This window comes from Brachypodium distachyon, chromosome 1 (genome assembly GCF_000005505.3).
Source record: "Brachypodium distachyon strain Bd21 chromosome 1, Brachypodium_distachyon_v3.0, whole genome shotgun sequence".
In the NCBI taxonomy this organism is placed as follows: domain Eukaryota; kingdom Viridiplantae; phylum Streptophyta; class Magnoliopsida; order Poales; family Poaceae; genus Brachypodium; species Brachypodium distachyon.
Genome location: NC_016131.3, coordinates 40168826 through 40196677, shown reverse-complemented (window position 1 = coordinate 40196677; position 27852 = coordinate 40168826). Strand labels below are relative to the sequence as shown.

General features: G+C 43.6%; 3 protein-coding genes, 1 long non-coding RNA gene and 1 pseudogene across 8 annotated transcripts; 1 reads left to right on the top strand and 4 right to left on the bottom strand.

Annotated features, from left to right (window-relative positions):
- Positions 1-68: 68 nt before the first annotated feature.
- On the bottom strand, positions 69-5345 carry LOC112270154 (annotated as a pseudogene).
- A 2190-nt stretch (positions 5346-7535) lies between these two features.
- Positions 7536-8357, top strand: LOC112269878. The gene is made up of 3 exons (XR_002962102.1): positions 7536-7645; positions 7854-7962; positions 8131-8357. It is a non-coding gene; the product is annotated as an uncharacterized LOC112269878 (long non-coding RNA).
- A 251-nt stretch (positions 8358-8608) lies between these two features.
- LOC100839774 (sodium/hydrogen exchanger 4) lies at positions 8609-13162 on the bottom strand. The gene is made up of 14 exons (XM_003560728.4): positions 12946-13162; positions 12715-12833; positions 12475-12572; positions 11161-11220; positions 11032-11078; positions 10747-10941; positions 10580-10626; positions 10430-10496; positions 10249-10349; positions 9978-10079; positions 9712-9853; positions 9524-9586; positions 9347-9430; positions 8609-9014 (listed from the first exon to the last, which is right to left on the bottom strand). Exons 1-14 carry the CDS (start codon positions 13120-13122, stop codon positions 8730-8732), a joined length of 1587 nt encoding a protein of 528 aa, XP_003560776.1. The 5' UTR covers positions 13123-13162; the 3' UTR covers positions 8609-8729.
- Positions 13163-16160: 2998 nt separating this feature from the next.
- Positions 16161-19988, bottom strand: LOC100839470 (BTB/POZ domain-containing protein At2g04740). Of its 2 annotated transcripts, XM_010229425.3 has the most exons (6): positions 19461-19988; positions 18138-18888; positions 17979-18015; positions 17746-17879; positions 17312-17670; positions 16161-16479 (listed from the first exon to the last, which is right to left on the bottom strand). In XM_010229425.3, the coding sequence occupies exons 1-6, from the start codon at positions 19924-19926 to the stop codon at positions 16385-16387; spliced, it is 1842 nt and encodes a 613-aa protein (XP_010227727.1). In that variant the 5' UTR covers positions 19927-19988; the 3' UTR covers positions 16161-16384. The 2 variants fall into 2 exon arrangements, with proteins under 2 accessions (XP_010227727.1, XP_003560775.1); XM_003560727.4 differs by lacking the exon at positions 16161-16479 and having other exon boundaries at positions 17139-17670; positions 19461-19987.
- Positions 19989-22332: 2344 nt separating this feature from the next.
- LOC100840100 (E3 ubiquitin-protein ligase makorin) lies at positions 22333-27205 on the bottom strand. Of its 4 annotated transcripts, XR_001405594.2 has the most exons (8): positions 26984-27205; positions 25465-25552; positions 24509-25365; positions 24093-24162; positions 23435-23523; positions 23278-23353; positions 22825-22947; positions 22333-22715 (listed from the first exon to the last, which is right to left on the bottom strand). XR_001405594.2 is itself a non-coding variant. In XM_003563858.4 (7 exons), the coding sequence occupies exons 1-6, from the start codon at positions 26995-26997 to the stop codon at positions 23320-23322; spliced, it is 1152 nt and encodes a 383-aa protein (XP_003563906.1). In that variant the 5' UTR covers positions 26998-27205; the 3' UTR covers positions 22333-22715; positions 23278-23319. The 4 variants fall into 4 exon arrangements, 3 of the variants coding, with proteins under 3 accessions (XP_003563906.1, XP_010227725.1, XP_014753289.1); XM_003563858.4 differs by lacking the exon at positions 22825-22947; XM_010229423.2 differs by lacking the exon at positions 22825-22947 and having other exon boundaries at positions 23295-23353.
- Between the last annotated feature and the right edge of the window lie 647 nt (positions 27206-27852).

Sequence of the window (27852 nt, the reverse complement as noted above, 5' to 3'; positions counted from 1 at the left end):
CATGTATCTTCCCAAAAACAAACATCAGCTCCATGATTAACCGAAAAAGAAATATGAGGAAAGAAAAACTAACGAATCCGCGGCAATCCTTTCCAAAAAGGTGAACCATAAGCCCTCATTCGAACTTGGGACAAAGAGCTTGCGTAGAGATATTTATTCCGCAATAACTCCACCCACAACCCCTCACCCGAAAGAATCTTATATAGCCACTTACTTAGCAAACAAATATTTTTAATCTCGAAATTCTCAATCCCCAAACCTCCTTGATCACGAGGCCGGCATAGGTTATCCCACTTAGCCAATCTGTATTTTCTTTTTTGTTCATCGCATTGCCAAAAGAATCTCGAACGATAGAAATCCAATCTTTTAACGACCCTTTTTGGAATTTCAAAGAAGGACATCATGAACATAGGCAAACTAGTTAAGACCGAATTAATAAGCGTAAGACGGCCACCACTAGACAAAAGCCTTCCTTTCCAACATCTTAGCTTCTTCTCAGAACGATCCTCGACACCTTTCCATTCTTTATTCATCAACTTACGGTAATGGATCGGAATTCCTAGATAACGAAAAGGAAACGAACCCACCCCGCACCCAAATAATTGAGTATACTGGTCCTCACACTCCTTCGCTTGGCCAAAACAAAATAATTCGCTTTTATGAAAATTAATCTTAAGCCCCGACAGCTGCTCAAAAACGCATAAGAGCAACTTTAAAAATTTAGCTTGTTGGAGATCATGCTCAAGAAAGATCACTGTATCATCAGCGTACTGGAGTATCGACACACCTCCATGTACAAGATGCGGAATAACCAAATTTAAACGACCAATACCCTTAGCCCTCTCTACCAGCACTGCCAACATATCCGCCACAATGTTAAAAAGCACTGGAGACAACGGATCCCCCTGCCTAACGCCCTTCATAGTCTGAAAATAATGCCCAATCTTGTCATTCACTTTGACACCCACACTCCCTCCCTTCACAAAATCATCAATCCAAGCACACCACTGCTCATCAAAACCTTTCATCCTAAGAGCTTGTTGAAGAAAGGACCAAACCTTATCGTAAGCCTTTTCAAAATCAATTTTTAAAATCAGCCCATCTAATTTTCTGGTATGCAACTCATGAACCGTTTCATGTAACACGACCACACCCTCCAAAATGTGCCGCTCAGACATGAAGGCAGAATGCATAGGTTTAATAATCGAACTAGCCACAACATTAATTCAGTTAGTACAAACTTTCGTGAAAATTTTATAGCAAACATTCAACAGATAGATAGGCCTATATTGCTGAATCTGAGAAGCATCCTCTTTCTTAGGCAACAAAGTGATTGTCCCAAAATTTAAACGAAAAATTGGGAGAGATCCAGCATGAAAGTCAGCAAAAAGAGCCATCAAATCATCCTTAATCACCGCCCAAAACTTTTGATAAAACTCAGCCGGGAAACCATCAGGACCCGAAGCCTTATTGGGCTTCATCTGAAAGACCGCCTCACGCACTTCCTCCTCCGAAAACGGCGCAGTAAGAATGGTATTCTCCTCCGGACTAACACACTCAAGGTCAGCGAACATTGATTCATCCATAGAAACTGCACTAGCCTCTGATGGACCAAACAAATGCTTGTAATAATTGGTGATATACAGTCTCAATTGTTCATCACCAACAATCGTACCTTCTGGCTGCTCAAGCTGAAAAATTTGCTTCTTACGATGCTTCCCATTAGCAACCAAATGAAAGCAACGCGTATTATTATCACCATTACGGATACTATTAACTTTCGCCCTCTGTGACCATTTAGACTCATCATCACGATACAAAGCCGCTAACTGATCATCAGCGAGGCGCTTAGCCGCCCAATCATCACAGGACAAGGGACCAAGCTCAGCCCGCACATCTAATTCCTCTACCAATCGCAGAAGGCGATCCCTCTCAAGCTTGAAAACACTGCTAAGATTTTTAGCCCAACCCCTTAAAAATTGTCTAATATGTCTAATATGATTTTGCCAACGTTCAATAGCGAACCGACCCCGAGAAACCTTCCTCCACTCAGCTGCAATAGTCTCGAAAAGCCTTCTTTCGACAACCAAGATAATTCAAAACTAAAACAAGCCTGATTACCAAGATGAGCAGCATCCCCAGAATCTAACAACAAGGGACAATGATTAGAAAGAGACCGATGCAAAGCATGCACCGAGACAAGCGGAAATTTAGCCTCCCATTCCGTACTCATTAAAACCTGATCCAATTTTTCGTAAGTCGGGATGGGGAGATTATTAGCCCAAGTAAACTGCCTACCCGAAAGTTCAATCTCACGAAGGTTCAAACTCTCAATGATCGCATTGAAAAGAAAGGGCCAACGTTCCTGAAAGGCATCAAAACACTTCTCTTCCTGTCTACGGATAATATTAAAATCACCGCCCACCAACAAAGGAAGAGTTTCAGACGAGCAGAACTGGACCAACTCAGTCAAAAAATCAGATTTAAACTGAGGTTGAGCAGCCCCATAAACCGCTACCAACACCCATCTAAAACCGTCAGACTTCAATTTGAGGCTAAACTTAACACAAAAGTCGCCCGCATCGACAGACAGCACCTCCAGTGAATTCGCATTTAACCCCAACAACATACCTCCTAAACGACCCTTCGGTGGGAGACAGTGCCAAATAAAATCTAATCCACCCGTGATATGATTAAGAAAGCCAGTTGAGAAGTATGATCGTCCCGTTTCCATGAGGACGATAAAATCAAGATTATGCTCTCAAACAACACCCGCCAAAAAACCGTGCTTAGCCAAGTCACGAAGACCTCTACTATTCCAGAACATTCCTTTCATGAGGTAACAACTTGTTTTTTAATTTTTATAGCACGACCACGTGGACGCCCCCACCTTGGTCTGCTTTTTTCCAACAACAACCCCTCGAGAGCGAGAAGGAAGAGACTCACACATGACCTCTTCCTCCTCATCAGACAAGTCACGACATAACTGTTCTGCCGAATCTAACAAAAGACAACTAGAAGTATCTGGAAACCTCTCAATTTTCTTGGCACACAGAACATGTAAATTAGCCACTAACCGGTCAATTTCATTATTTTTAATCAAATGAATAGTCCTAGAAATTTCTTTAGCACCCATACCTAAAGAAACCCCTGAACTAGACATGTTTGAAGCAATATCATCATCAGAAATAGAAAGAGTAGAATTTTCAAGCTCCACATTCATACCTGTTTCAGCTTCATGATTCCGGATTTTAGCAAGTCGCGTTGCCTTGTTGATCATCGCCTCATCGGAGTCAGCTTGGGCCGCTAGACGCGCGTTGAAACGTGAAGGCGGCGGGTACTCGCGACGCCTCCCTCGCGCTCCAACATCGGGAGCCGCACCCCTCTGAGGTGCAGCCAACACCTCGTCATCGCCCCCCCCCCCATCACAACGGCCTGCAACCGAGGACAGTATTGGGGGAAACTCCACCGGCGAGTCCAGCTTCAAGCTCAACTCCGACGGTGAGGGAGGCGACACAGACCGCGGCAGCACGGACGACGGAGATGGCGACCGACGAACCGGCGACTCGGCTCGCGGACCCACGACCTCTCCCTCGGCCACCCGCACCTGCACATCAATAACACCAAAATCGGAGGCAGCAAGCAGAGGCGCCGCCTGCACCTCCGCCGCCGCCAACGGGCACGCTGCAGCGGGCGGTGGCACCTCATGCACCACCTGCTCTGCCGGCGGACAGAGAGCCACAATGGGTGGTGCCTCCTGCACCACCCCGACAACCGGCAAAGAAACAGCATCCGGTGGTGCCTCCTGCACCACCAATGCTGCCGGCAGTGCCTCCTGCACTACCGCGGCAGCCGGCAAAGAAGCCAGCGCGACAGCCAACACAGCCGCAGCCGGCGGTGCCTCCTGCACCACCACGACCGCCGACGCCGTAGCAGCCACCGGTGGTGCCTCTAGCTGCCGGCGAGCAGCAGGACAGAACGGCCGAAGGTGGTGCCTCCTGTACCACCTCGGTCATCCCAAGCCCCGACGACGGAGGTGCCACCTGCACCTCCAACTCCGAAGAAGATGGCACCAGCACCTCCGACACAATGGGCTCCGGGAACATCTTGAACGGAGAAAGAAAGCCCACACCAGTAGCACAACCCGTCCGAAAAATCAAACCACGCATAACCGGTGGAGCAGACGACAAACCTCCCAAATTCCCAACCGGCAACTCCTGAGATGGCTTGGAACGCTTACCAGATCTCCTCTCCTCCTCCCGCTTTTTATTATCAAGATCTTTCATAACATCTAACACCTCATCATCCATATCATCATTATTATCCGGATCACGCCTATCCCTGTTACCATCATCACCATCATCATCATCATTTATAGCCTCATCCTCTGAAGGTTCCACCAGAAAGGAGAGTCTATAGCCACGACCCTCATGACGAAGATCCGTACCCGACGGAATAGCAGAAATATTAGTAACACTGACCCGAACCCGTGCCACACCATGGCGACGAGAGAAAGGCATATCCACATCAAGTGTAGTACCCAACAAAGTACCTAGCCTCCAAATGGCCCTGTAATTAAAAAGATCACGTGGAATATTACCAACATGAACCCACGTATCATGAAACTCAAAAGCTGCAGTCGAAGATGAAGTCCATTCATCCACCCTGAACCTCAACTCCGAATTTGGAACCTGGATCACACCAACCCTGACAAGCCTCTGCAACTCACCACGTGTAGGAAACAAAACCACAAAATCAGAGATCCCCTGAGCCGTGACCTCCCACTGAAAGTTAGACACCGGAATGAGCCTTTGCATCTCCGCCACAACCCGTTCCTGTGACATCGAACCACCCTCAACCTGAATCAGCCCCTTTCTATTGCTATCAGCCTTAGGAACCACCACCGCCTCCTCAGGAAGTTCAAAGTAAAACAAATCATCCGCCACAGTACCACAGGATCGCACGGCAAGTTTAGGCAAACGAGGAAGCTCGCACTCAGCTGAGACATGATCCGCCTTCTCACAAAAATCACAAAGGACAGCAGTGCACATCGACCAGTAGTGTCCCTTCTGCTCACAACGAAAACACCGAACCTTAGCCAAAGGATTAGCAACCGCAACATCGTTACTCCCAGCACTCACCCCCTGTCCTGCCGCGGCAGAAAGCCATCCTGCCGCCACAGCACCCACGGCAGAACCCTGAGAAACACCAGCCCCCACAACAGCCTGTCTGGACGCGGCAACAGCAGTACCTCTCCCTGCCACAGCAACCATCAAGCCAGCCGGAGCCCCTTGTCCTGCCGCGGCAACCTTCTGCCCTGCCGCGGCAGCCGTCTGCCCTGCCATTTTATCAATACCCCAACGGATGAAACCATGGCATTTATGGCCGTGTGGCTTTGTCGTTTTGTGGTTGTTGGTGGACGGTCATGTATACGTCCATGGGTATTAGTGATGGCAGCCTGGATCACTATAGGTCGCCAAATTTCTTTAGCACATGTTGGATGTATATTATTACCTAATGGACTGACCAAGTTCTTTTTATATAAAGACCAATGGGATGTGTGCTAATTAGCCGAAGTGAATAATATAGTGAACCAAGAGCAGTAGGTGTTAAGGAAATCTGGCGATCTATGGTGGTCCAGGTCGCCATCAGTAATACCCAGGGACTTATACATGGCCCTCCACCAACAACCACAAAATGAAGAAGCCACGTGACGATACTCATCCGCATGGGTATTGATAAAGAAAGTGGAACCCAAGTGATTACAGATAGCCAAAAGCCATGACACGAAATTGGGATACAACAACAGTGAAGGATCTAGCTCATGGGTGGGAGGAAGATATTCTTGGTAAGGGTCTCCATCCAAAGGGAGCCCTGTCATTTGGTGCATATTGAGCAATGTTATAGTACGTTCACCACAAGAAAATAGAGATGTGTTGGTGTGAGGATCACACTTCTCTAACAAAGATCTTAATAGTGGGGCAGAGATCGAGTAGTTGCTAAAGAGAAGTAAATAGCTCCGTGCATACATAGTTTGCATTCTCCTTATTCCCTATTGTAAGGATAGAATATTTCTTAAGGGCCTGAGCTCCCCATTCATTATAACCAGAAGGATGCAACGGGTATTCGACCCTGTGGTGTTCCCAACCTAAACTCTTAGACAAAATGTGAGTTCCGAGAGTTTTGGCTTTTTCCAGCCTCGGAAGAGAGGTAGGGGGATAATAACAACATTCGACGAAGGATGGTGTCGACTTCCACCCGCGATCACAATAATCAATGGTCCCTTGCAGAATTTGGTGTTCCCTTATTATTGGGTTGTTTTCCAAACTAGTGTTTGGCTCAAATAATTGTCATTGAGCCAATTGTGAGAGGGGCATCTGGTGAGGCAGAAGCGACCTTTCAGTTTGTACCATTTATGCATAATAAAAAGATATACTGGTAAAGGTATGAAACATAGGATCGAAAATTTGATTTATTTTTTAATGAAATATGAAAAAAAAAAATTAGCTAAGAATTTCCACTAAAAAGTGTTATGTGGTATATATGTGTGCCTCCACAATTGTATGGCGGTCCACACCTAACTTAATTAGACTTCAATTGCGAGATCTAAAACTCTACATATATAGTTAAGTTAAAGTAAATGCGTCATGTTATCATTTGTGATTATTAGTAGATCATTAGGGTTGCCACAGGCTCACATTTATAGCAATAAATACTTGGTACCATACGTGATCATACATGGAATTTCCACTACAAAAATTAGCTAAGGATTGATGCGCTACATAACTTGATATGTAGAATTGAGATGTTGCAAATATACTCTCTACAGACAATTAATTAAAAAATACATAGATATACAAGTTTAGAGCTCTATTTCCCCGAAACAAAACATATTTTTGAATCCAGACCTCGAGGGGCATCGGTTGACACCGATTTTGCTGGCGTGCTAAAAATAATATGGAGATATAAAAAGATATGTTTTTGGACGGATAAATCATGTACGACGGAAAATATAATATTGCCAAATAATTGTGTGTATCAGACAATTAGATAATCTGATATAAGTACATGTATCGCACCACCAGAAAATTAAATTGTAACAATAACGCCAAGGTAATTATAAATATTCTTAGATGGATAAGTCCCATACAATGCAAAAATAAATATGGGTAAATTATCATGTGTACTGCCCAGTTAGAGTGAGCCGATATATAAAAACACAAATATCACATCACCAACAAATATCGGTGTATAATTTAACCAGCTAACAGGTTTGACATGAATATAAAATGTGTCTATTATGACGAATATTCTGTCAAGAGCCTATGGAAACTCAATTAAATGCTCCATTAGCTACTTTATTTCGTATCTCAACTTGTTGAAAAGTACGCAAAATGTCGCTCAACTTTTTTCGTATAATTTTAGTCCTCGAACTGTCACAAGCAGCCACAAATATGGTCCGTCTACCCGACTGAAGTGGTATTGGCACCAAACATGTCTTGGTTTTTCCCTTCCGTTTGCCACATCACCATGCCCCTGGCGTTGTGTTGATTAACCAGTTGACCCCATCTGCCCTCGACTCCTTCTTGAGTTCATTTCCCCTCAGGCGCTCACACCCTCGGTCTGAACCCTCCTTGGATGAAGGGTAAGCGGTCGTTCCGTCTTGTCAACACCATCTGTCGCCATCTTCACTTCCCCTGCCCTCGGATAATTTGGGGTTTGGAGGATTTCATGGCATCAATTTGTGGTCGATTTTGGACTCTGGTATTGAATAGGGCAGAGTTCCTAGGAAATTTGAATACTGTTGTTCTGAGAAAGAAAGCATTGTTAATTGTTTCATTTCTTCATGTCAGGAAGATGTTTCCATGGGATCGGGACCAGGGGGAAGACAAAATGAACTCAATAGTGTGGGGAAGAGCAAAACTGTGCACAAAACCGCTTTCAACAGTTCGAAGATTAAAAGTATACTTTTTTATAAAACACGTTTTTCAATATTTTTATCATTTGTTTTTTTTAATTGCAGACAGTTAGCTATTTTAGTACTGAACTGTAACTGAAAACCGAATTGCAAGCAGCTTACTGAATAACAAGAAAACCGAAATTTTGATTTCAATGCGGCATTTTTTTTAGGTATTTGATTTCGGTTCGGTTAGGGCCTCCATGATGTGCCAAAGAGACGGTGCCAAATTTGCTAGTTCTTGCCAACGTAGCTAAAAGCCAAATAGCTATTGGGTGGGACCCAAATTTCGCGCCAACAGGTTTTTCTCTCCCAATCTCTCATCTCCTTCCTCTTTTCACTCTTCTCTCTCCGTATTGTTTATTGTTTTTTTCAATTTGGCACTAGATCATCTACTTGCTCCGGTTCCCACTTTTTACAATTTGACAACGGATTCATAGTGAAGGGATGCGGTGCCAAATGACAAATTAGCAATTTGACACCTCTATTTGGCACACGCTGTGGAAGCCCTTGTGCACCCTGAAGAAGCACTAAAGACTGCTTCCTTTTCTACTTCCATATGTTGCCATGTGAAAATCTGATTCCAAAACTGAAACAAACTTCAAGGTGAAATTTCTTGGAACTGTTCGATGTTACAAACTAGACATACAGTAGCTAATTAACAAAGACGCATACTTCAGAGATATGCTGCAAAGTGCAAACTGTCTCCCTGCACTTGACCATACTTGGGTTGTAATGCGCTAATTATTCTACCACATCCACATGAGAGCTGTCAGTACGACAGCGGTCCACCGAATATTGGTCTCATGAACTTGTCATCGAACTTCCTCCAGTGGATATGTACCATGTGGACGGGTCTCTCTAGCAACATCGATATGCTTCTCTTGGCTTGGTTGATGCCACTTTCACTCCCTGGAGCGTTTTCATCTGAAAGAAACGGCAGAATAAACTCATCCTTTGGGGAGTTGCTGCTCGTGATGTGGCCTCCTGTCCCCTCCCGGTGTCGCTGTTGTGGGAGCATTGCGCTTATCAGAGGCCTCGTCAAGAAACCAAACACCTGGAAGAATGAAGGGTATGTATAACAGTATCAGCTTTCTTAATTCCCATTAACCTGTCAATGCCAATGATAAGAATAAAATAGCAGTGCCATTTTTTTCGAAAAGGAGAATGAAACCCTCTGCATCTGCATTAAAATGATGCAAACATCCATTTTTATTATATTATTCAAGAAACCTGACAAAATAAATACATTCGATCAGTCCACCGTTCTGGCGACAATTGTTGCAGCGGCAGTTTTCGAACTCGAGGGATTGCAGTGACATATATTGAATTAACTCTAAGAATATCGCATTGCTGAAGGTGAGGGATTTGGTAAGATATACTACGTACCAGAGTGGTGAAAAATACTACAACAATTGTAGTGGTGATGACGGCTGCATGAACTGGGTCGAGTGTTACACCTGAAAAGGTGAACTGCAAGCATGTATATGTTCAAAAACTCAATATTGACCTCTTCTTGTACACATATCAAATCCACGTGGATAACCACTAGCTGTCCAGCTGTACCTGATTGTACGCCAGCGCAATTGAAACGGCGCCCCTCATGAGCCCAGCCCACCAAATCACAACCTTGGCGGGATTGAAAGAATTGTGAGTAGATAATTCAATGGATGTTCTACCAGAGAAGATTGAATCTCCTCTTAGTTGACATTTTTAAGTGAAGGAATGAAAATCAGTGTCCCAGAAGCAGTTACCTGATGCTTGAATGTGATCGGTGCCTTTTCCGAATTCCCACTCATGAAATTTGACAGAATTGATAGAGGAAAAACAAATGCGGCCCGTCCCAGCAAAACAAGTGAAATGATGATACCAAAGATGCCAATTGATGTCTTGAAGCTGGGAAAATAAAAAAGTTATACCTCTCAGACAATGCTTTAAGGTAACTTAGTAGAAATTACAAATACTTGGACACAGAGAGAGAGAGAGAGAGAGAGAGAGAGCTGGCTTCTCTGCTGTTTACCTTGCCTGTGATGTCTTCCACTTATCAATATCAAGGGCATCCATTCCAACATAAAGGAAGATAAATGTCTCAGCGATGAATGATAATGTTGCAAAAATGTGCCTGCACTTGCATCATATGGGAGATATGATTATTTCTATAAACATAAGTTTCGCTAGATATAGGTCATACCAAAATAAAACAAACATATTATTTTGAAGGTGATACAGACAAATATTTAAACGAAAGGTACGGATAATCCAGAAACACAGAAGCAACATCATAGTAGTACCTTGTCGTGATTCGGGAGCTTTCCGTTACGTTGTGCCATGCGTAATGGGACATGACGATGCCGCAAAAGAACACAGTCAAAATCCCACTCAGACTTAGCAACTGCCCAAGTCAACACATTTTCAGGTGCATCGCAAAGAACATATATATTAAACGAACAAGAATAAATTTGATGGCCTTACCTCTGCAAGCATGTATGATAAATAAGCCATGAGAGCCATTAGGGCTACTTCCCGATCAGTTGAGTGCCTGCAAAACGAGGAAATAATTTCAAAAGTAAAGAGAAGAAGATGAACATAAATCAAATCAGGACATAGTAGCCATCTACTCACCTACCAAAATACAGCGCTTTGAGAACATAAGCAGTGGCTAGCCCAATCTGATATCATTCGAGAAAAGAAAAGTGTAAAAGGGATTTGATGCAATGATTCTGAAAAATATATAAACACAATAATTAATAGAGACCAAAGAATTGAGATGTTAAAGATGACGCCATTACTGTAGCTCCGAGGATGGTACTAGTTGCAAACAGATATAGGAAATCTGCGATAACTTTTAAAACCACCCCGCGTTTGAGCCTATTGATATCCAGGTTCTTTATAGCATTGAATAGGACCACTGATGTAGCATCATTGACGACTCCTTCACCAAATACCAAGCTGTACAACCTGGGTGTCTCATCTTGACTTATGACCTGAGTTTGAGCTCAAGAGATTAAATGGATCGTTGAAATACAATTGTTTGAGAAAACACTAGGAAGTTCGAAAGTAACCACCCAACGGACCTGCAGAGTGCACACAGTGTCTGTTGAAGAAAATATGGTTCCCAGTGCTGCAAGTGTAAATTATACTAGCATTAATTTGAAGCAAAAATGGTAGTAAACAAAAAGAATCGTAAATAAAGAAATGCTGACCTAGATAATCCACTGCGTCAAGTTTCCCAAAACCAACTTTTGGAAAGAGCCAATGGCAACCTGATATCAAGAATTCCTTTATTTAGCAACAAATTTCTTATCTGATGCAGAAAAAAAAAATCACCATTGACAGCTGTAAAATGGTTAATTTTTTTTGCAAAGACTGTAAAATAGTTACTAATGCAGTAAACATTGTTAAACACTACATATTGGTGAACATGGGTTGGACTAACAGCATGATTTCCCGTACACTTTGCATCACTCAGCAACCGACCTTCGGCCACATCCAGTGCAACTTCTCCAAGCAGTTGATGAACACTTGGGCAAACAAACAAAACCTGATCTGGGAGTACCACTGTAGGCCTTCTTATCCAAAGAAACTTGAAAAGAGTCTTCCTCTATGTGGTTGGATTTCTAGGATTGAAACTAGTATGACCCCTTCCTTATAATGTGTATCAGCTGGGTGCACCAATAAAATTGACCTTTATTGGAAAAATATGATTCTTTCCTAAGGGTTCATAGGAAAAATTCAACTGTATCCAACCTCTTTGAAACGTTTCTATGTTTTTCTATGAGCAATCAAACATCACTACAATCATGTAGGAATAGAGAAGACTATGGCATTACTGTCCTACAATTCTCTATTCATATTTAAAAAAAAAAAAAGAGTCCTCCAGGGTGTGACGATGGTGGGTGAGGAGGCAAGGAGTTTAATCTCAAATTTGAGGAATGTGTTGCAAGAGACAAACCAAACCCATGTTTGAGCTCAAATATTGATCGATGAAAACCTAGTCCATGACATCCCTGATGATCTAGGACCATGGATAACTAGAAGTTAACTTGTTATCTATAAGATGACCACATATTTGTAGATTTAACTTTAACAATCCATTAGAATTTAGACCAAAAATATACGAATTATGTTCAGAAAAAAAATTGAATACAAATTCAACAGTATATTTGTGATACATAAGTATAAGTATAACCCACATTTTATTGGTCAAACTGATGGTAAATTTATCTCGAAATGCGTGGATGATTTATAAACTGCGATGGCGGGCCTATACAGCAGATAGTTGACTAGGTGTTAATCCTTTGGCCACTTGATAATTTGATGTGCTAGCAGCTTAGTATATTAGCTCATGCGAGTCATCTTAACAGGTGAAGGAAGCAAAAATAAGTAACTTCAGTGATGGTTTATTTCCAGCTAATTAATTCTTCCGTCTTCCAGATCTGCACTTGTTCTAAAGCGTGTAGTACTGCTGATTTGCTGAACATATGCAAGCTGATAAGGTGGAAGAGCCGGAAAACTACCTGCGGAAACAATTGCAACCGAGATGAAAACCCCGACTACCCCAAATGACATAATGGTGAGGAAATTATGGAAGAACTGCTTCTTCTTCACCTGGAACCTGCAAACAAGAGCCATGCATGTAAAAATTCCGCGGCACTCGGTTTAATTAAACCGGCTGAATATTTTGCCTTGAATACAGGGCCAGGCCAGAATTATGAAGCTGCAATTAAGCTGAGGAGGATACAAATATATATACATACCCAGCGTTGAAGATTATAGGCGGAAGAACGTAGATGAAGAAGAGCTGCTCGTCAAACCGCAGGATGTGCGAGTTCCTGCCTTTGCTCAGCAGAAATATGAAAGCCCCAACAATGCAACCCTGCAACAAAAATAAAATTGTTTGGATAAATAAGTGTATCCCTGAATTTTTTTTGAGGGAATGTATCCCTGAAATACGAGTACATGGTGGATTATTGGGGAGATTTGCGTACGATGATTAGCGCGGTGATGGACTCGTTGACCCATTTGTTCTCCTCGAGGAGGTGGCCGGCGACGAGGCAGAGGCACAGCACCGCCGTGAAGACGCAGATGGACACCACGGTGCCGCTGCTCCCTCCCGGCCCGGACGTCGATACCGCCGCCACGATCTCCTCCCACCACGCCGCCATTGCTTAATTGAGCTCACCTCTGTCCTCACCACCTGCTCTGCTCGATCTCCCTGGCCTGTGCGCGGCAAGAGAGCAGCTCTGCGTGTGTTTTGTTTACGTTCTCTGTCCTGTTTTCTTGTTCGTTTTCACGGCTGTCTGACGCGTGATTTTGGCTGACCTGAGGTAGGGCGGCACACGTGGCGAGGGAATGCCTGCGTGTCGTGTGAGCTGGTGCCACGAATGGATTCTGGATTGACCTTGGCCTTAGAGTTGGAGGACCCTGACGCCGCTAGTGCGGCCGCCTGCTAGGCGGCAGGCATCGTGTAAGTCGGTAGTCGGCAGTGGTTTTTGGCCGAACGTGCCGATTTCTGAGTAATCACAATGGTGGTTTGAGACGATGTTCTGGTGCCTAGCAAGGAGTTTTGTATATTGATTTTGGCGTGTCGGTTCTTCATGGCCATCGGGGCGGGCTTTTGAAGAAGCCCGTTGGCCCGGCTCGTGGCGTGCCAGGCCCGACGCGGATTAAACGAGCCGAGCCGGCCTGTGCCGTGCCCGTGTCTCGGCTTCAGCCTCAGGCCCACGGCCCGGCTCGACACGACCCGTTTTGTATTTATCTTTTATTCTTTTTTCATATCGGGTCTAAATTATGTGGGTCTGGCCTCTTTCTCCTTTTTCTTTTACATTTTCTTCATCTTCTCTAGCTCGGCTGAATCCAAGTAGCATTTTTTTTTTGTTTTTCTTTTTCTCTCCTTGAGGGGCTGGGCTCAGTTAGCGTTTTTTTGTTTTTCTCCTTGCTGAGCTGGACGCCCCATGCTATTGACAGGACCCGTCAGGGTTAAACGGGCCGGACCGTCTGTGCGTGAGCTGCCAGGGACATCTTGGGGCTGGCCCAGCCCCTATTTAACCGGGCTTGAGGGGCTCGGGCCCCGGCTAGGCCCATTTAGCAAGGGCCGGCCCGATGGCGATCTATAGTTCTTCCTTGGGCCAAGTTAAGCTGTCGCTGTGTTTTTCTTTGAAAAAAAGAAGGTAACGATAGCTCTTGCTGATCTTAGGTTGTCCCATGTCCTTTCTTCAGAGTTCAATCATACCCGTTATGTATGTACGAAAGGAGTTCAATCATGCGCGTTATGTGTGTTCCTTCGTCTCTTTCTGAACAAGACCTCTCTCACAGTGCCTTCAGCTCATTTATGTGATGTCATCTTTGGTTCTCCATTACGTGATTCTTTGGATGTAGCTTTATGCCTGAGCTTGAAGTTGGATGACTTCATTTGGGCCAACTCTCTGTACAAGGATATTTTATTTTGTTCGAATTGAATACAAAGGGTTTGTCTCATCTCATTAATTAACACTTTCGAGACCCGGTTAATTAACTATAAACATGGAAAAACAGTTACAACACATTCCAAAGCCGTCATGGTACATGATCGCGACTAGGATATAGCAGGCCGATCTGGTTAGATAGCGCATGAACTATACTATCTTAAATTGTATGCATTGTATGTTCAGACTTCCTTGGTTCTTCATTTCGACAACTCTCCATTGGACTGCATAATACCTGACCAAAGGTAGGATTAAACTGTGATTGTTCTAAATAGTATAATTTTTTTTTTGGCGAGTTAGTACAATATATTCAGGTATTTGTATTTTCTCAAATGTGCTCTTTCAAGTTCTAGTTATTAAAAGACAGTAAAATGGAGCTAACCCTTCCACGACGATTTGAATCTATGTCCAGCCTGTCTCAGGCATTAGTGTTTTCCACCGTACGTCCCGTCGCAGCACTGGTCATCCAATCCGGCTGGGCTTCATCAACTGGGTCGGCCACTGCTCCTCGAGAACATGAGTAAATTACAAAAAACCACCACATTAGTGGATGGGGTTTCACATAGGTACCAATTTACGTTTTAGTTGCAAAAAACCACCGGATTAGAGTAATCCCTTGCTCGCTAGCGTCTAAGCCCGTTTCTGACGAGACGGGTCTACCGGTCAGGCCAACGTGACATCCAACTTGGCGTGCATCTCTCTCTGTGTTCCCGATCTAAAATCTGCAGAGGTAAAGGCCGAGGGGTTCGCACGGGCCATGGCCGCCAGAGAGCCGCACGGCGAGCAGCGGCACAGCGGGGGTGAGAGGAGGCGCGCCGGAGCAGCGGCGTGCGGCGAGCAGGGACGCGGCGCAGCGGGGGCGAGCGGAGGCGCGCCGGAGCAATGGTGCGCGGCAAGCAAGGGCGCGGCGCAACGGGAGCGAGCGGCACGCCTGGCGTGAGCAGGGGCGCCTCGGAGCAACCGCGCGCGGCGCAGCGGGGTCGAGCAGGCGATGTGCCCCGGGCGATGTCGTAGACCTCCTTGTCAGCGGGATGGCGGAGGAGATGGTGACCAGCGGGACCATCTGCCGTACAACCAGAGCGTGAATTGGCGCGGCCACTCGGCTGTTGCCGACGGGCTGCAGCAAGGCGTGGACGGCGGCGAGGTGAAGTCCACCAAGGCCGCCCCTACCGGAATTTGACGCGCGATGCGACGTCTCGCGCCGGTCGGACTCCAGGCGGAGACGGCCGTAGCAGCGCCGGCGAGGACGGAGAGGGCAGCGGGTCGCGCAGGTCGGAGCAGCGGAGCGGCGGCGGCTGCGCGCGCAGGTCGACGGCTAGGCTGCTTCGGAGAGGACGGAGCGCTTCGATGGCTAGGCTGCTTCGGGTCGACTGCCAGGCTTGGATCTTGGCGTCGACGGCGTCGCGGAGAGGGCGGAGCGGGTCGGGAACTCGGACACAAGCTGAGGAGGAGGGTGCCGAGATTGCTGCCTCGGCCGCCGGAGAGCCGCGCGGCTGCTTGAGCGGCAGCTCTACATGGCTGTGTGGGGACACAGAGAGGGAGGAAGTCAGCCAATGGTTTCACTCAGTTGCCAAGCTGGACGTCACGTTGGTCTGACTAGTGACCCACCTTGTTTGAAGCGTGTTTAATCACTAGCGAGCGAGAAGTTAACGAAATCCGATAGTTTTTAGTCACCAAAACGTGAACCGATAACTACGTGAAACTCTAGCGAGTAATGCGGTGGTTTTTTTAATTTACTCTCGAGAAAAGTATGGAGCGGCTTGTTGTTTGGGCTAGTTTCGGAGCCCATATATCCGGTTTGCTGAAAAGAAAAAGGCAAACTGCATTTCCTCACCCCATAGGGTTGAGCGCAAGCAGCCACCTCCTGGGCTCCTGGCTCTCATCCAGTTCGCCTCCCTCTCCCTCCCCGTCTCCTATGCTTTACCGGTCTTCCCATGATCTCTCTCTCCATTGGCTGCTGCGGCTAGACGATGCCGTCCCGCTCCTGTGCTACTTCCACCTTAGATCGATACTCAACTGCCCGCTCCATTTTTTGACCATCCGGTTGTCCTTGGGCTACTGTAAAATGGATGATTTCCTCTTTAGTCTTTCCTTTAAGGCACAATAGTAGATATAGATTGATGGGTAGAATCAGACAATCAAGTGTCTAATTCATGTTTTATCATTGCTTAAACAAATAGCCAGGCCAACATCATGGATTGAAACCGGATAATTTACATGCCAGAATGCAAGCATCCTATTAGTGTGCGAAGAGATGGTTAATTTTGATAGTAATGCCATGAATGATATATGGATGAAAAACTACATTCTTATTAGAATTTATGTATTGCTATTCCGTAGTCTAAGATCCAGTGCAGCGCTTGGAAATTTCTGGTTTATTGGTTTCAGGATAATCTTTGACATTTCAAAGGAGCTACCTTTCCTTCTTGTTGTTAGGTCTTAGGATAAAAGAAGCAACCATGTCAAAACACAATGTTCCATGTTTGTTCTGAAGATAGTAAATAGGATCTTAGCTTTCAGGACATGAATGAGTGTTTACCTTCGTGAAAGGGATCACACCTATCGCCATGTTTATTTTGAAACATTCATGCAATAGTACCACAGGATGTCCGGAGGTGATTCAACAAATCTTTTGTCAAAAAAATCAGTTTTCAAATATAAGATTGCTGCTCTTTGGTGTGTTTATATGTGTACTGATTTTTGTAATCATAGGCCTATAACTTTGAACGAAGCTAGAACTTTGATCAAATCTGCCCTACAAATTCGAACTGTTAGAAAGTTATCTGATATTTGTACCATCCATATTTTCTCAAGTATTTCTATCGTTCGGGCACAGCAATGCGTTCCCCCTTCAAAGACTACAAAAAACAGAGCTACACAAGAAAGGTACCATGGCCTTGGAATTCCAGTTCTCCATGGAGTCCAGCATTGTAATCATTGGCTTCACGCTCCGCAACATGCATAAGCATTTCCAAGCGCTTGTCGAACAGCGCTGCGCTCTGATCTCTCTTATCTAGCTCAGCGGCCTCTGCTTCTAACCATTTCTCCCGCAAATCATCGAGCACATTGCCTTGGTCAGTGTTCCCCGCAGCCCCAGGCTCGCTAGGACGAGTTGTTCGCAGTGCGTCATCTGCAGACGGCGGTGGAAGGGTCAAGAGCAAGGCCCGGAACTCTCTTGTGTCTGCAAACATCTCGAAATTGCAGGCGATGATATCCAGGCAATACTCCCTTATTTTCACAACGCCGTAACTGCATTTGAGGAAAAGATTGATCTCAGAAACACGATAGAATCAAAGATGAATATCAAGCATGATGAGCACATACATGTCTGATAACATCAGCCAATGGCACAGTTCTGCAGGTGAAACATGTTCCAGATTTGGTAACAGTAAATCAGCTACAGCTCTCTTCAGGGGAAACAGCAGGTATCTTGATGCGATGTCAAATAGTTCTTCAGCCTGGTAGAGGTTTAACTTCAGTCTTGTTCAAGAAAAAAATTAAAGTAACTCCAATATTTTTGTAAAAAGTGGTAATTGAGTTATGTTTTTATATCTTACCTGGATTGGATCCATATGCTCTAGCTTATCAGTATACCTACAATTAACAAAAGCAAGGAGTAAGTCAGACAACAGTACTAACAATCAAGGGGTAAGCTAGACAGCAGCAATAACAATAATAATGATAGTCAAGCAAGAAAAAGTGCAAAGGGATGTTACATGTATTCAAGCATCTTTTCAAATGCTTCTGTACTCAAGTCATGCTCCTGAAGGAATGGAAGATCCAGAGATTCTTGCTGTCCATTGTAACCTTCAAGAAAATCCACTGTTCGAGATAGCCTGGCTTTAAAGTACTCTGACCTTGAGGCTAAAATCAACTGATGGCAACGAAATACCCTATCATCTACTTTTACAATGAGATCGGCAAGGTCATCATCCTTCAAGTTTCTGCACATCTCATTTGGTTCATTGTTAAAATAATCTTTTTCTCTTGAGTTAGCTAGACATTTCTCTAGAATGCGCTGCAATGCTGATGGAAGCTGATCTTCCAATGGCAACGATTGCCCATGTAAAACGAAACGTTTCTGTGAATTTTCCAATTCTGACTCCATTGTTGACTTATAGGGCGCAAATCTGTGATGCATGACTTCTTTATGAACTAACTTGTGCAACCCCTCACATGCACAAACTTTGGAAGTGCGCAGCAAACATTCCATGTCATCCACAGATGCCTCAAGTCTATCAGAATAGAAGAAATGGATAAGGTTGTACAGGGCACCAAAAGATAATTTTTGGTTAGAAAATCTCACTTCCCTCCTATTTTTCCAGTCTGTCTTGAATTTCTTTTCAAAGAAGCACGACCGGGCACAAAGAATCAACCTATGAGCTTCAATAGGTTTTCCATCCACGTAGAAAGTGATATCCGGGGGAAATAGACTAGCAGTTGATGCATCATCCGTCAGCCCAAATCCTGCATAATCATTAAATGAGTCAGCATCAGCATAAAACTATCAATTGTATAGCCTTCCAAGACATAATTGAAACTATGAAGCTCTTACTATCACTTGATGATTGATGGGAAATGAGAACCTTTAAGCAACAAAACAAGATGCTCAAGAGAATAAGATAGCTCAATTAGCCAACAATCTCTCGTATATGCACTGAACAAGTGTTGCGATGGAACCTTTGTCATATGTGCATTTTTGCCGGCTCAAATAACTCAAGCAAACAACCCCCATCTCATACGGTATGTAGCTAAATCAATCAATTACTTGCAGTGCGTCTCAAATGTGTCAAATCTTACCCGTAGTATGCAACTGTGCTCTAAACGGTAATGAATCAAATCAACTTTTTTCTCCGCAGTACCGATCATCTAATATTGGTAGTCCTATCTCAAATACTAAATGAGATGATTTGTTGACACTGGAAGCGTTGAATCCTATTGTCACCCACCGATCCTCGTTGCACCCGCAATCCAATTGCTCCACCCGAAATCGGCACAGTACTAGTCACTAGAACGATCAATAATCCAGAAACAGTAACCTGCGGTTTGAGCGAGGGCAGCGGCTTCGGAGCCGGAGCTGGACCCCTGGAGTATCTCGAGGAACGTGGTGCGGTTGGCGGGGCAGGCAAGGAACGTCGTCCGGAGCGCGGCGGGCAGCGGCGCGAGAGGAGGCGGGCGCGCCTCGAATGACTTGAGGAGCCTCCGGAGGTCCAGCGTGAGCGCCGCGTAGTGGCACCTGTCGCCGTCGAAGGTGCGCTCGGCGCAGACGGCCCCGGCCTCGAGCAGCATCCGCGCGGCGTCGGCGTGGCCGGCGAGGCAGGCATAGTAGAGCGCGACGGAGTCCCAGCGGTCGCGCGCGTTGACGTTGGCGCCGCCCTCGAGGAGAAGGGCGAGCCGGTCGCAGTCGCCGGCGCGCGCAGCCTCAAATAGGTCCCCGGTGGGGACCTTCTTCAGGGGCACCGATGGCTGGAGATCCTCCGGGTCGAGATTGATGTCGAGCACCATGCTTGGAGATCAGGCTGCGTTTGGCTGGCTGCGAGTAGAAACCTAAATGGGACGGGAATAACAACAGATTTTGAAGCATCTTCAGAACATTCTCAAAAGTTCGTTCCCTCGAATTTTAGGGATAAAAGAGAGAATACTTTTTTTCAAAAAATTGTGCTTTTTTCTTGCAGCTTCCGAAAACCTGGTACATGTAATTGTTTCTACGGCACATTAAAATGTAGGTCTAGTATTGGTCAAAAAAAATTGTAGGTCTAGTATTGGTCAAAAAAAATGTAGGTCTAGTCTGTCATTGCCTCAAATATCTTTTTACTCTTTTTGCCCTCCTATTTTTCTTACCAGTGTTTTTAAGGGAATTAAACACGACATATTGATTATGCCTTGTCTATTTTCACTGTCGAGGTTTTAAAGAAAATATACAACGCATGTCTATTGTTCTCTAAACTCATAGGGTTTCCTTTTTTTTAGGGTTTTCACATGTGTTATGAAGGAGACGATAATCACTGTATGTAGTAACATTTCCTCCTTATTTTTCTACTGGATTTGGAAGCTAACAACATACGGAGTATTAAGAGCATTCTCCTCATTTTTTTTTCCCACTGAGTTTTTGGAAGAGTTTCTATTTGAGATGATAGCGAGAACAAACATCGATTAAGTGAGTGTTTAAACTAATTAGCATATTTCTTTAACAGCAAAATACCTCTTTATTTCCTGAAAATAATAGTTACATCATTGAGTAGGAGAGTTGCTATGCTAAGACATTGTTAATTATGTTGTAATCCATGCTTAAGAGACACATCCATTCTCCTCTCTCCTACAATATGTAATTGTCTCCTTTTGATGGCAGACTTTGCATTTGTCACCTTTCGATGGCACCCCTTGTAACATCATGTACATATACCATTGATAATCGATAAAGAATAGAGAAGTTAAGAGAAACACAGGCACTCACAACACACGTGTACACTCACCCGCATAAACGCACACGTGCACACCTTACGTCACCCATATAATCGAGAGATTGAGTCGACGGATTTTTAGAGATTGATGAAGTCACCGCATGCGGCTCATTATTAACGGCTACATCACATACCAGTAAAAGAATAATGATTAGTGTCATATTTGCATGATTTTTGCCTCAGTTAGTTGACCTTCTAGCATCATTTAAAGCTAATTTTGTCTCAAACTGAATGTTATAAGTACAATATTTGATCAAATGAACTAATCCACACCATGTTTAATATTTCTTCAGATCAGCCACCTGCAGCCTCTTTCCCTTCTCCAACTCCTGCTGCTTCTTCACCTTGGGTTAATCCCATCTAATTCCCTCTCTTTCTCCTTGGTTTGGTTGCTGCTTCTGTGTGCACGAATAGAGAAATTGTGCTGAATTTGTAGGCCTTCAACCTGTTTGTTCAAATGTCAATATGAAATCTTTTTTTATTATTGAGTTGTTCTACTATGATATCTGTGAGCTATATAATTGTCTTTTGTCCTGAGATTTGTGTGAAACACATAGAATGTGATTTAGTTTTGTGTGATAATATTTATGTGTTGCTTTGTTCTGAATTCTATCCCTTTCCAAAACAATTTGCTTTTATCTCTTTCTTATGTGTCTGCTCGTGGTTAAGTATTGTGCCTAGGATGCATATCTGTCCAGAGTTATTTGGATTAATGAAAATTACAAAAATATTGTTTAGTGCTGGATTGTTGCATTACACTTTGGTTTGCATATTATCTCTGTTTGATTGACCTAGCTTTAGTCAAAATTCGATTGTAGATCGCCTAGTCCCTGAGGAGAAAACGATAACCCGCAGTTTGGGCGAAATACGCACTGCTATTTTACACTCGATGAAATAACAAGTCTATAACTTGAATTTGAAAGGGCTAGTTCCGCCACAGAGTTCACTATCCTCTCGAGCTTTGGTACGAAGTGATTCCGCAATTGAGAGACTCTTTATCTCTTCTCGCACACAACTCATGTATGTTGTTCCACCCGTAGTTCGCGGATCCGTCAGTGAATTGGTATTTGAGAGTATTGGGTGTTCACCCAATACTTTGAAAAACCTTTCCAACCAAAACACTAGTGTTTTGTTTGAAAAAAAATGTTATGAGAAATGCTTTAAATTGACAAAAAAAAATGATACTCCTTCCGTCCAAAAATAAGCTGTACCACAAAAATCGAAGTCACTTATTTCCACAGAAATCCAAATCTCTTGTTTCCGGACGGAGGAAGGGGGGTGGGGGTGGGGACTAGCGATAATCTCCTATAATCCCTCCTGCCAAACAACTATTTGGGTTTTCTAGCGTTTCTAACATTTTTCAATTTGAAATGGATAATACCCTAAAATACACTTTAAAAACACTAGTGGCCAACGAGGCCTTAATTAAAAAAAAATCCTTGCACGGTTCTTAGAAAACAGTCTGAATTATGACATGCATTCTTTGTTTATTTTTCTTATGTGTATTGAGTTATACAAACAAACGGGCTCAGGCTCTCAGCTAAGGAGTTGTTGGTGCGGGGAGCTTTCCTCGACTGGGAAAGGGCAGTTTGGAAACGAGGGTATTATACACCTGCCCTTCGCACAATGGCCAGGGATTGTTCTACTGAATCACTGGTGACCCGGGAAGTAACACAAAGTGCAGATAGAAAAGCGTTTCAACAGTTCTAATTCTTGTATTTTGACTCTCCAAGCAAACTCGCGACAAGGCTTCTTTTACGTTGTTTGTTCCATGGATCAACAGTGCTTCTATATTAAGGTCATCCAGGTGTCCCGCAGTGAACTTCAAAATTTCTGCATCGAGAAGCAGGGTTAGTGTTAGGCACAAATGTAATGTTAAGGGTTTTGTAAAAGTTTGTGCAAGGTAGGAGAATGAATACAGTTTTAGGCACAAAATTATTGCCTCTTATGTTTGGAGACAAAGCAACCATAAATTGGATATAAAGCAGCAGTTTTCAAAGATGCCTCAATTTAAACTGATGTCTTCCGAATATTGGAAATATTGGTAGACAGCGTCCCAGAATGCCTGGATGCAAAATATCCAGTACAATAGGTCAAACAATGAAAGAGTAGTTTGGTGGGAATGAAACAATGGAAACAAGGGCAGAATGTGTGCCATTTAATTGACATGTTAATGAATGTCAGAGACACTGATTTGAGGAGAAATTCTATAATAGATTCAACTTTAACAGTGGTGTAAAACGTAACTATGAGCATTGCTAATTGATCAGTGGGGCAGCACCATGGCCATATCTCCCACAACAGCAAATAAATAGTAGGTACAAAAGCAATGCACAATACTTGTAAATAAATTGGCAAAAAATACTAAAATAGTAAGAGTGTGTTGGTCACATACCCCATGAAAGATCTTACATGTGATATATACAGATCCGGGTCCCTAAAGATGCAGCCGAGTGAGGAAGTCTGACAACCTGGAACATAAACAGGACGGTACATGATTAAATGAGGAAAAAGAACATACAGATTTTATAAGTCAAATAGAGAACATATACCTAATATTTTTGGCAATAAGTGTAGTTCCATCTTCAGCATCGAGATGTCGCAGTATGACCTCTTCCAAGCGGCCATCCCTGTAAGCATGCTGCAAAACATGTGGGCTACATGAGATGAACATCAAAGAAAAACAAGGGCAAAGACTGGTTAGTTTTTAGGACAAATATCGGGTGACAACCACAACTAGAGTGAAACTGTGAAAACTCCATAGAAACCATGTTTAGAAGTTTCAAAAAATTCATACAAAAATAGCATATGTTGGAGGTGTGATGTTCGAAAAACGTGAAAATTTTCAAATCAAAACTCAATAGCATTTGGAAGGAATTAAAAAGAGAAATATATAGATGAATAGTGCCAAATAGTGAAGAACCACTAATCATGCTGAATTTGTTTTTTTCCTGCTGCTAAACGCGATTGGTGGTTTCATTGAGTTTTTCTAGATTTTTTTAACCTTTACAATGGTATTCATGGAGTTTTCACCATAATGGTGGTTTTCACAGAGAAACCGCCATACTTTTTATACCAAGGCACACTATTCAGGAAAACAATCAGAAGGAAATCAAGTATGACATTGCCACAACAATAATCTCTATAGTCCACAAAAGTACATCAGCTGCAATGAATTCAATGTTTATAGAATGTAAGGAGTATGCTTACCTTGTAGAAACAGCTTGTACCAAATGGGCAAGTACCCGTTCCAAAATCAAAGTACTTGCAATCTATAGACCTACAACATATGGTTGAAGGTTATGGTTTAAAAATCCGTGTAGGTTAGATAGTAAAGCTAATCAAGTACTAGTACATAGTATATTCATCTAAAATCACTTCCCATGAAGCATATCAGCTTGGATGCTTAAAAAAGTGAAGGAAACATGAACCTATGACACAAAGATGATAAGAAACGTCATTTGTAGTACAATGCTATGACTCACTCATTCAAATAATTATGTGCTAAAATGCCTAAATATAACAACAGGAATATTTGTAACATTCTACTTTCACTTCTATAGTTAAGGGACAGATCACATAAAGGCATGCCACATGAAGCTAAATATGGTAAATGTCAATCTTACTTGAGCTTCGATTTGTAGTTGTCGATGATCTCCATCTTTTCCTCCTTTGAGAAGTACCAAAGAACACTTGGAATCACATAGTACGATAGTTTGCGGCAAATTGGACAAGCCCTCAGTGCTGAGTTCACATCCATACCAGACGTAGGAGAATTGCCACGCCAATTTCTAATGCATGAGATGCAGAAGGGATGGTCACATTCAGATAAGAGTCCAAATTTCCTTTCTGCAGCTGTAGGCTTGGAGAGCACACGGTCTAAGCAGACACTGCATTCTATCTCTTGGCTACGTTTCAAAGCCTCAATACGCTTGTGGTTTTTTTCACATAGCTTCATATGTTCCTCTCTTTCATCAGGACGATAAGGATGCAAGCACATTTTCCCACAGGTTGTGCACAAATCTCCATGCATGCTAGGGCACTCTTCCTCATACGGGCAATTACCAGCAGCAGCAAAAGAACAAATTGGCATATCAGCAAGTTTCTTGGATGTTTGGTTTTGCACAGTTCGATTGGATGACCAGTCAATCCCATCTTCTGATACACTGTCAAGTTGGAAATCATTCCTCCATGCAGGTTTACTTTCAGAATGTGCCAGCATATCCATAGATATCTGTTGTCTTTGGTTGCTTGGATTTGTTTGATGTCCAATATGAACAGGACGTCCAGCACTTGTAGGTTGTAGAGAAGTAGACACGACACGTGCTACAGTGCTTGATGGTGGCAGAGGCAGTGAGGAGTTGCGTGTCGGAGTACTTGATGATGGTGGCGGAGGCACTGGGTTGTTATGAGAAACTTTGACATGGTCATATCTGCAACGACTACCATATGAGCATGAGCCTTTCTGGTAAAACGTGCAAACCTGAGCAAACAAGCATCACACTAAGAACAAGTACAAGATATGCACAATAAAATCTGGCAATTAAACTAGATCGGCATAGAATGTTTACTAATACATTACATTATTTGCTTGGTCCCTCCAGTCATGGGAGAACTCACAGTACTCTCCTTTCAAGCAAGCTCCATGAACGAAGAACTTGCAAAGAACCCTGAAAGTAGATCAGTCACAGAACAAAAGGGCATGTAAGCAAACTACCAAATTGTTAGTTTTCAAATCAAGCGGAAATAATATGAGAGAGAAAACAATTGAGTTTTTATGGAGCTTCCTGTCATAATATTGTTCCTGAGGAAAGAAAATGTGAGCAAACGGTGAACATTATCCCAGCAGTTGATGCTTAGACTGATAACTGAGTGAACAATATGAAGTTATGTCTAATGATGGAGGATAATACTAAGGTACATCCTGTTTCCCCTGTTTTTAAGACTTGGTGTATTTTTTTCCTAAGTTTCTGCTGTACAGGGCAAGAGAACCAGTTTCCTGGATAATACTCAAGTTAAATACCGAAGATAACAAAAATGCATGTCTGTGTAGAAATTTGCACCTGAGGACCTAGTTACGCTTATCGCTCTACTGAAGTTTCCATGCTCCAAATTTTTAGGCTCTTTGTTATCAGCATACTTGCAAAATGATTGTCACTATAGGTAATTATATCAATAAAAGACAACATCACAGCTTTTTGTTTGTTGTTTTCTCTATATTGAGGAACTTCCCACTGGATTTCACTCTTCAATGTCATAATTTTGACATTGAGAATGCAGAACATAGTAACATATAGCCAAGTAAATTAAGATTTTGAGTCTCGAATCCACAGTTTTTTTTTGTGTGAAATCCTCATAACTCACCCCGAAGAATAATCTCGTGATTACAGAACCAAACAGCAACATGTGCACCACAATCAAACTGAAACCAGTTTTTAAATTTAATCTACTCAGCATGATAGTATATAGAATCATCACAAAGAAAATACTGCAGAATCATATATCATCATTAGTATCAGTTGCTAGCAAACAGGATGCCCTATATACTCTATATCGGTTTATCCCGTAGACTTGCAGAACATAAGGAGAACAAATTATCTCCCAGGTGCAGCCCACCAGCAGCACCAATCCAACAAACTTTGGAGAGATGACATGTTCTAATGCAAAATGGGATGAATGCTACACATGGGGTACGCATGCAGGGTAACACAAGCAGATCACATCATCGACATGAACTGGAAAGAATATAGGCACAACCGGAAATCCGGAGAGTTAAATCCTGTATTGTGTGAAAGCGTACATATAAGCTTATCTACCCCCGTGGGCGTCCGCCCCTACTGCCAAGAAGCATTTCTGTGCTCCAGCTCAAAGCTGGAGTCCCCATTCGTCCCGCGAGCTCAAATCCAAATTCTAAGCATACAACGTATCTTCTAAGCTCCCCCAAATCCTAGGAATCAGGTAAGCTCAACGCACCTCGACCCAGAGCTCAACGGAAACATACTAGAACCACACGCGACACTACCGCACGCAACTCTCGATCCACCCCTCGCTTAAAATCGCAGACAGTAGGGCACCCAATCCAATCGGGGGAATCGTGTTACCTCTTGGTCGACATGGCCGAGCCGAGACTCGATCCGATGAAACCGAATCCGGGCACGCAAAGACAAGAGCACGAGATGCCTTCGCCGCCACGACCGTTCGTCGCGCCGCCCTAGGGCTTGCTTGGCCGGTGTCGCGTTGTCGTCCCCTCCCCTCTCGCGCGCCGTCTCGTCTCGTCGTCTCGCTTTTTTTGGGGAGGAGGGGAGCTCTCTGCCTTTCTGCGGGGTACCGTATCGGGGAATGATTCCTAAAAACGGGAGGTGTGGAAATTACGCGATTAGCCCCAGCGGCACAGTGCAGGAGCGGGGCATGGACGTAATTTGAGAGGCAGTGCTAGCCTGCTAGTGCTAGGCGTGGCGTGGACAAGTGATATTTTCACAAATCTGACATTAGGACATCTTCGAGCAGGTCCGTCTCCAGAAATCGGAGAATTGGAGGCCACCGAGCGAAATTGAAATTTTGTTCTAAAATTAAGACAATTTCATGCAACTAAGACACAATTTCATTTATTTATATCTTCATGCTTACAAATATGTCGTATTTACACAACATCTAAAAATACAGCATACTAGTATTGGATAAGTAAATTGACGTCATTTTGAGGTACGATGGTTGGACGCCTGGACGCAATGAACTGCAAAGTCGCGAACGGAGGGAGTAGTCTAGGGAGATAAGCAACGGCTGGATGCGGCAAGCCAACTAGCGAGGGTCAAGGGATTAGGATGATGGGTTCGTTGCATGAAAAACAAAAAATTTCCTACGAGATGTGCGGAAGAAACCCGAGAACATATCTACTAGATGTAAGTAACGAGAGGGATTATGAGCATCATACCCTCGTAGACCACAAAGCGTTACGATCACAGAATCGTTG

Coding starts and splice junctions, on each gene's coding strand:
- LOC100840100 (XM_003563858.4), bottom strand. Junction 24,163..24,508: donor AACTACAAATCGAAGCTCAA/GTAAGATTGACA, acceptor CATATGTTGTAG/GTCTATAGATTGCAAGTACT. Junction 23,354..23,434: donor CTTATTGCCAAAAATATTAG/GTATATGTTCTC, acceptor TTTATGTTCCAG/GTTGTCAGACTTCCTCACTC.
- LOC100839470 (XM_010229425.3), bottom strand. CDS start 19,926: ATGGTGCTCGACATCAATCTCGACCCGGAGGATCTCCAGCCATCGGTG. Junction 17,880..17,978: donor AGCATATGGATCCAATCCAG/GTAAGATATAAA, acceptor AACCTCTACCAG/GCTGAAGAACTATTTGACAT. Junction 16,480..17,311: donor ACTGGAATTCCAAGGCCATG/GTACCTTTCTTG, acceptor TCCATTTTACAG/TAGCCCAAGGACAACCGGAT.
- LOC100839774 (XM_003560728.4), bottom strand. CDS start 13,122: ATGGCGGCGTGGTGGGAGGAGATCGTGGCGGCGGTATCGACGTCCGGG. Junction 10,350..10,429: donor TATCATACATGCTTGCAGAG/GTAAGGCCATCA, acceptor TGACTTGGGCAG/TTGCTAAGTCTGAGTGGGAT. Junction 9,587..9,711: donor CGATCACATTCAAGCATCAG/GTAACTGCTTCT, acceptor AATCCCGCCAAG/GTTGTGATTTGGTGGGCTGG.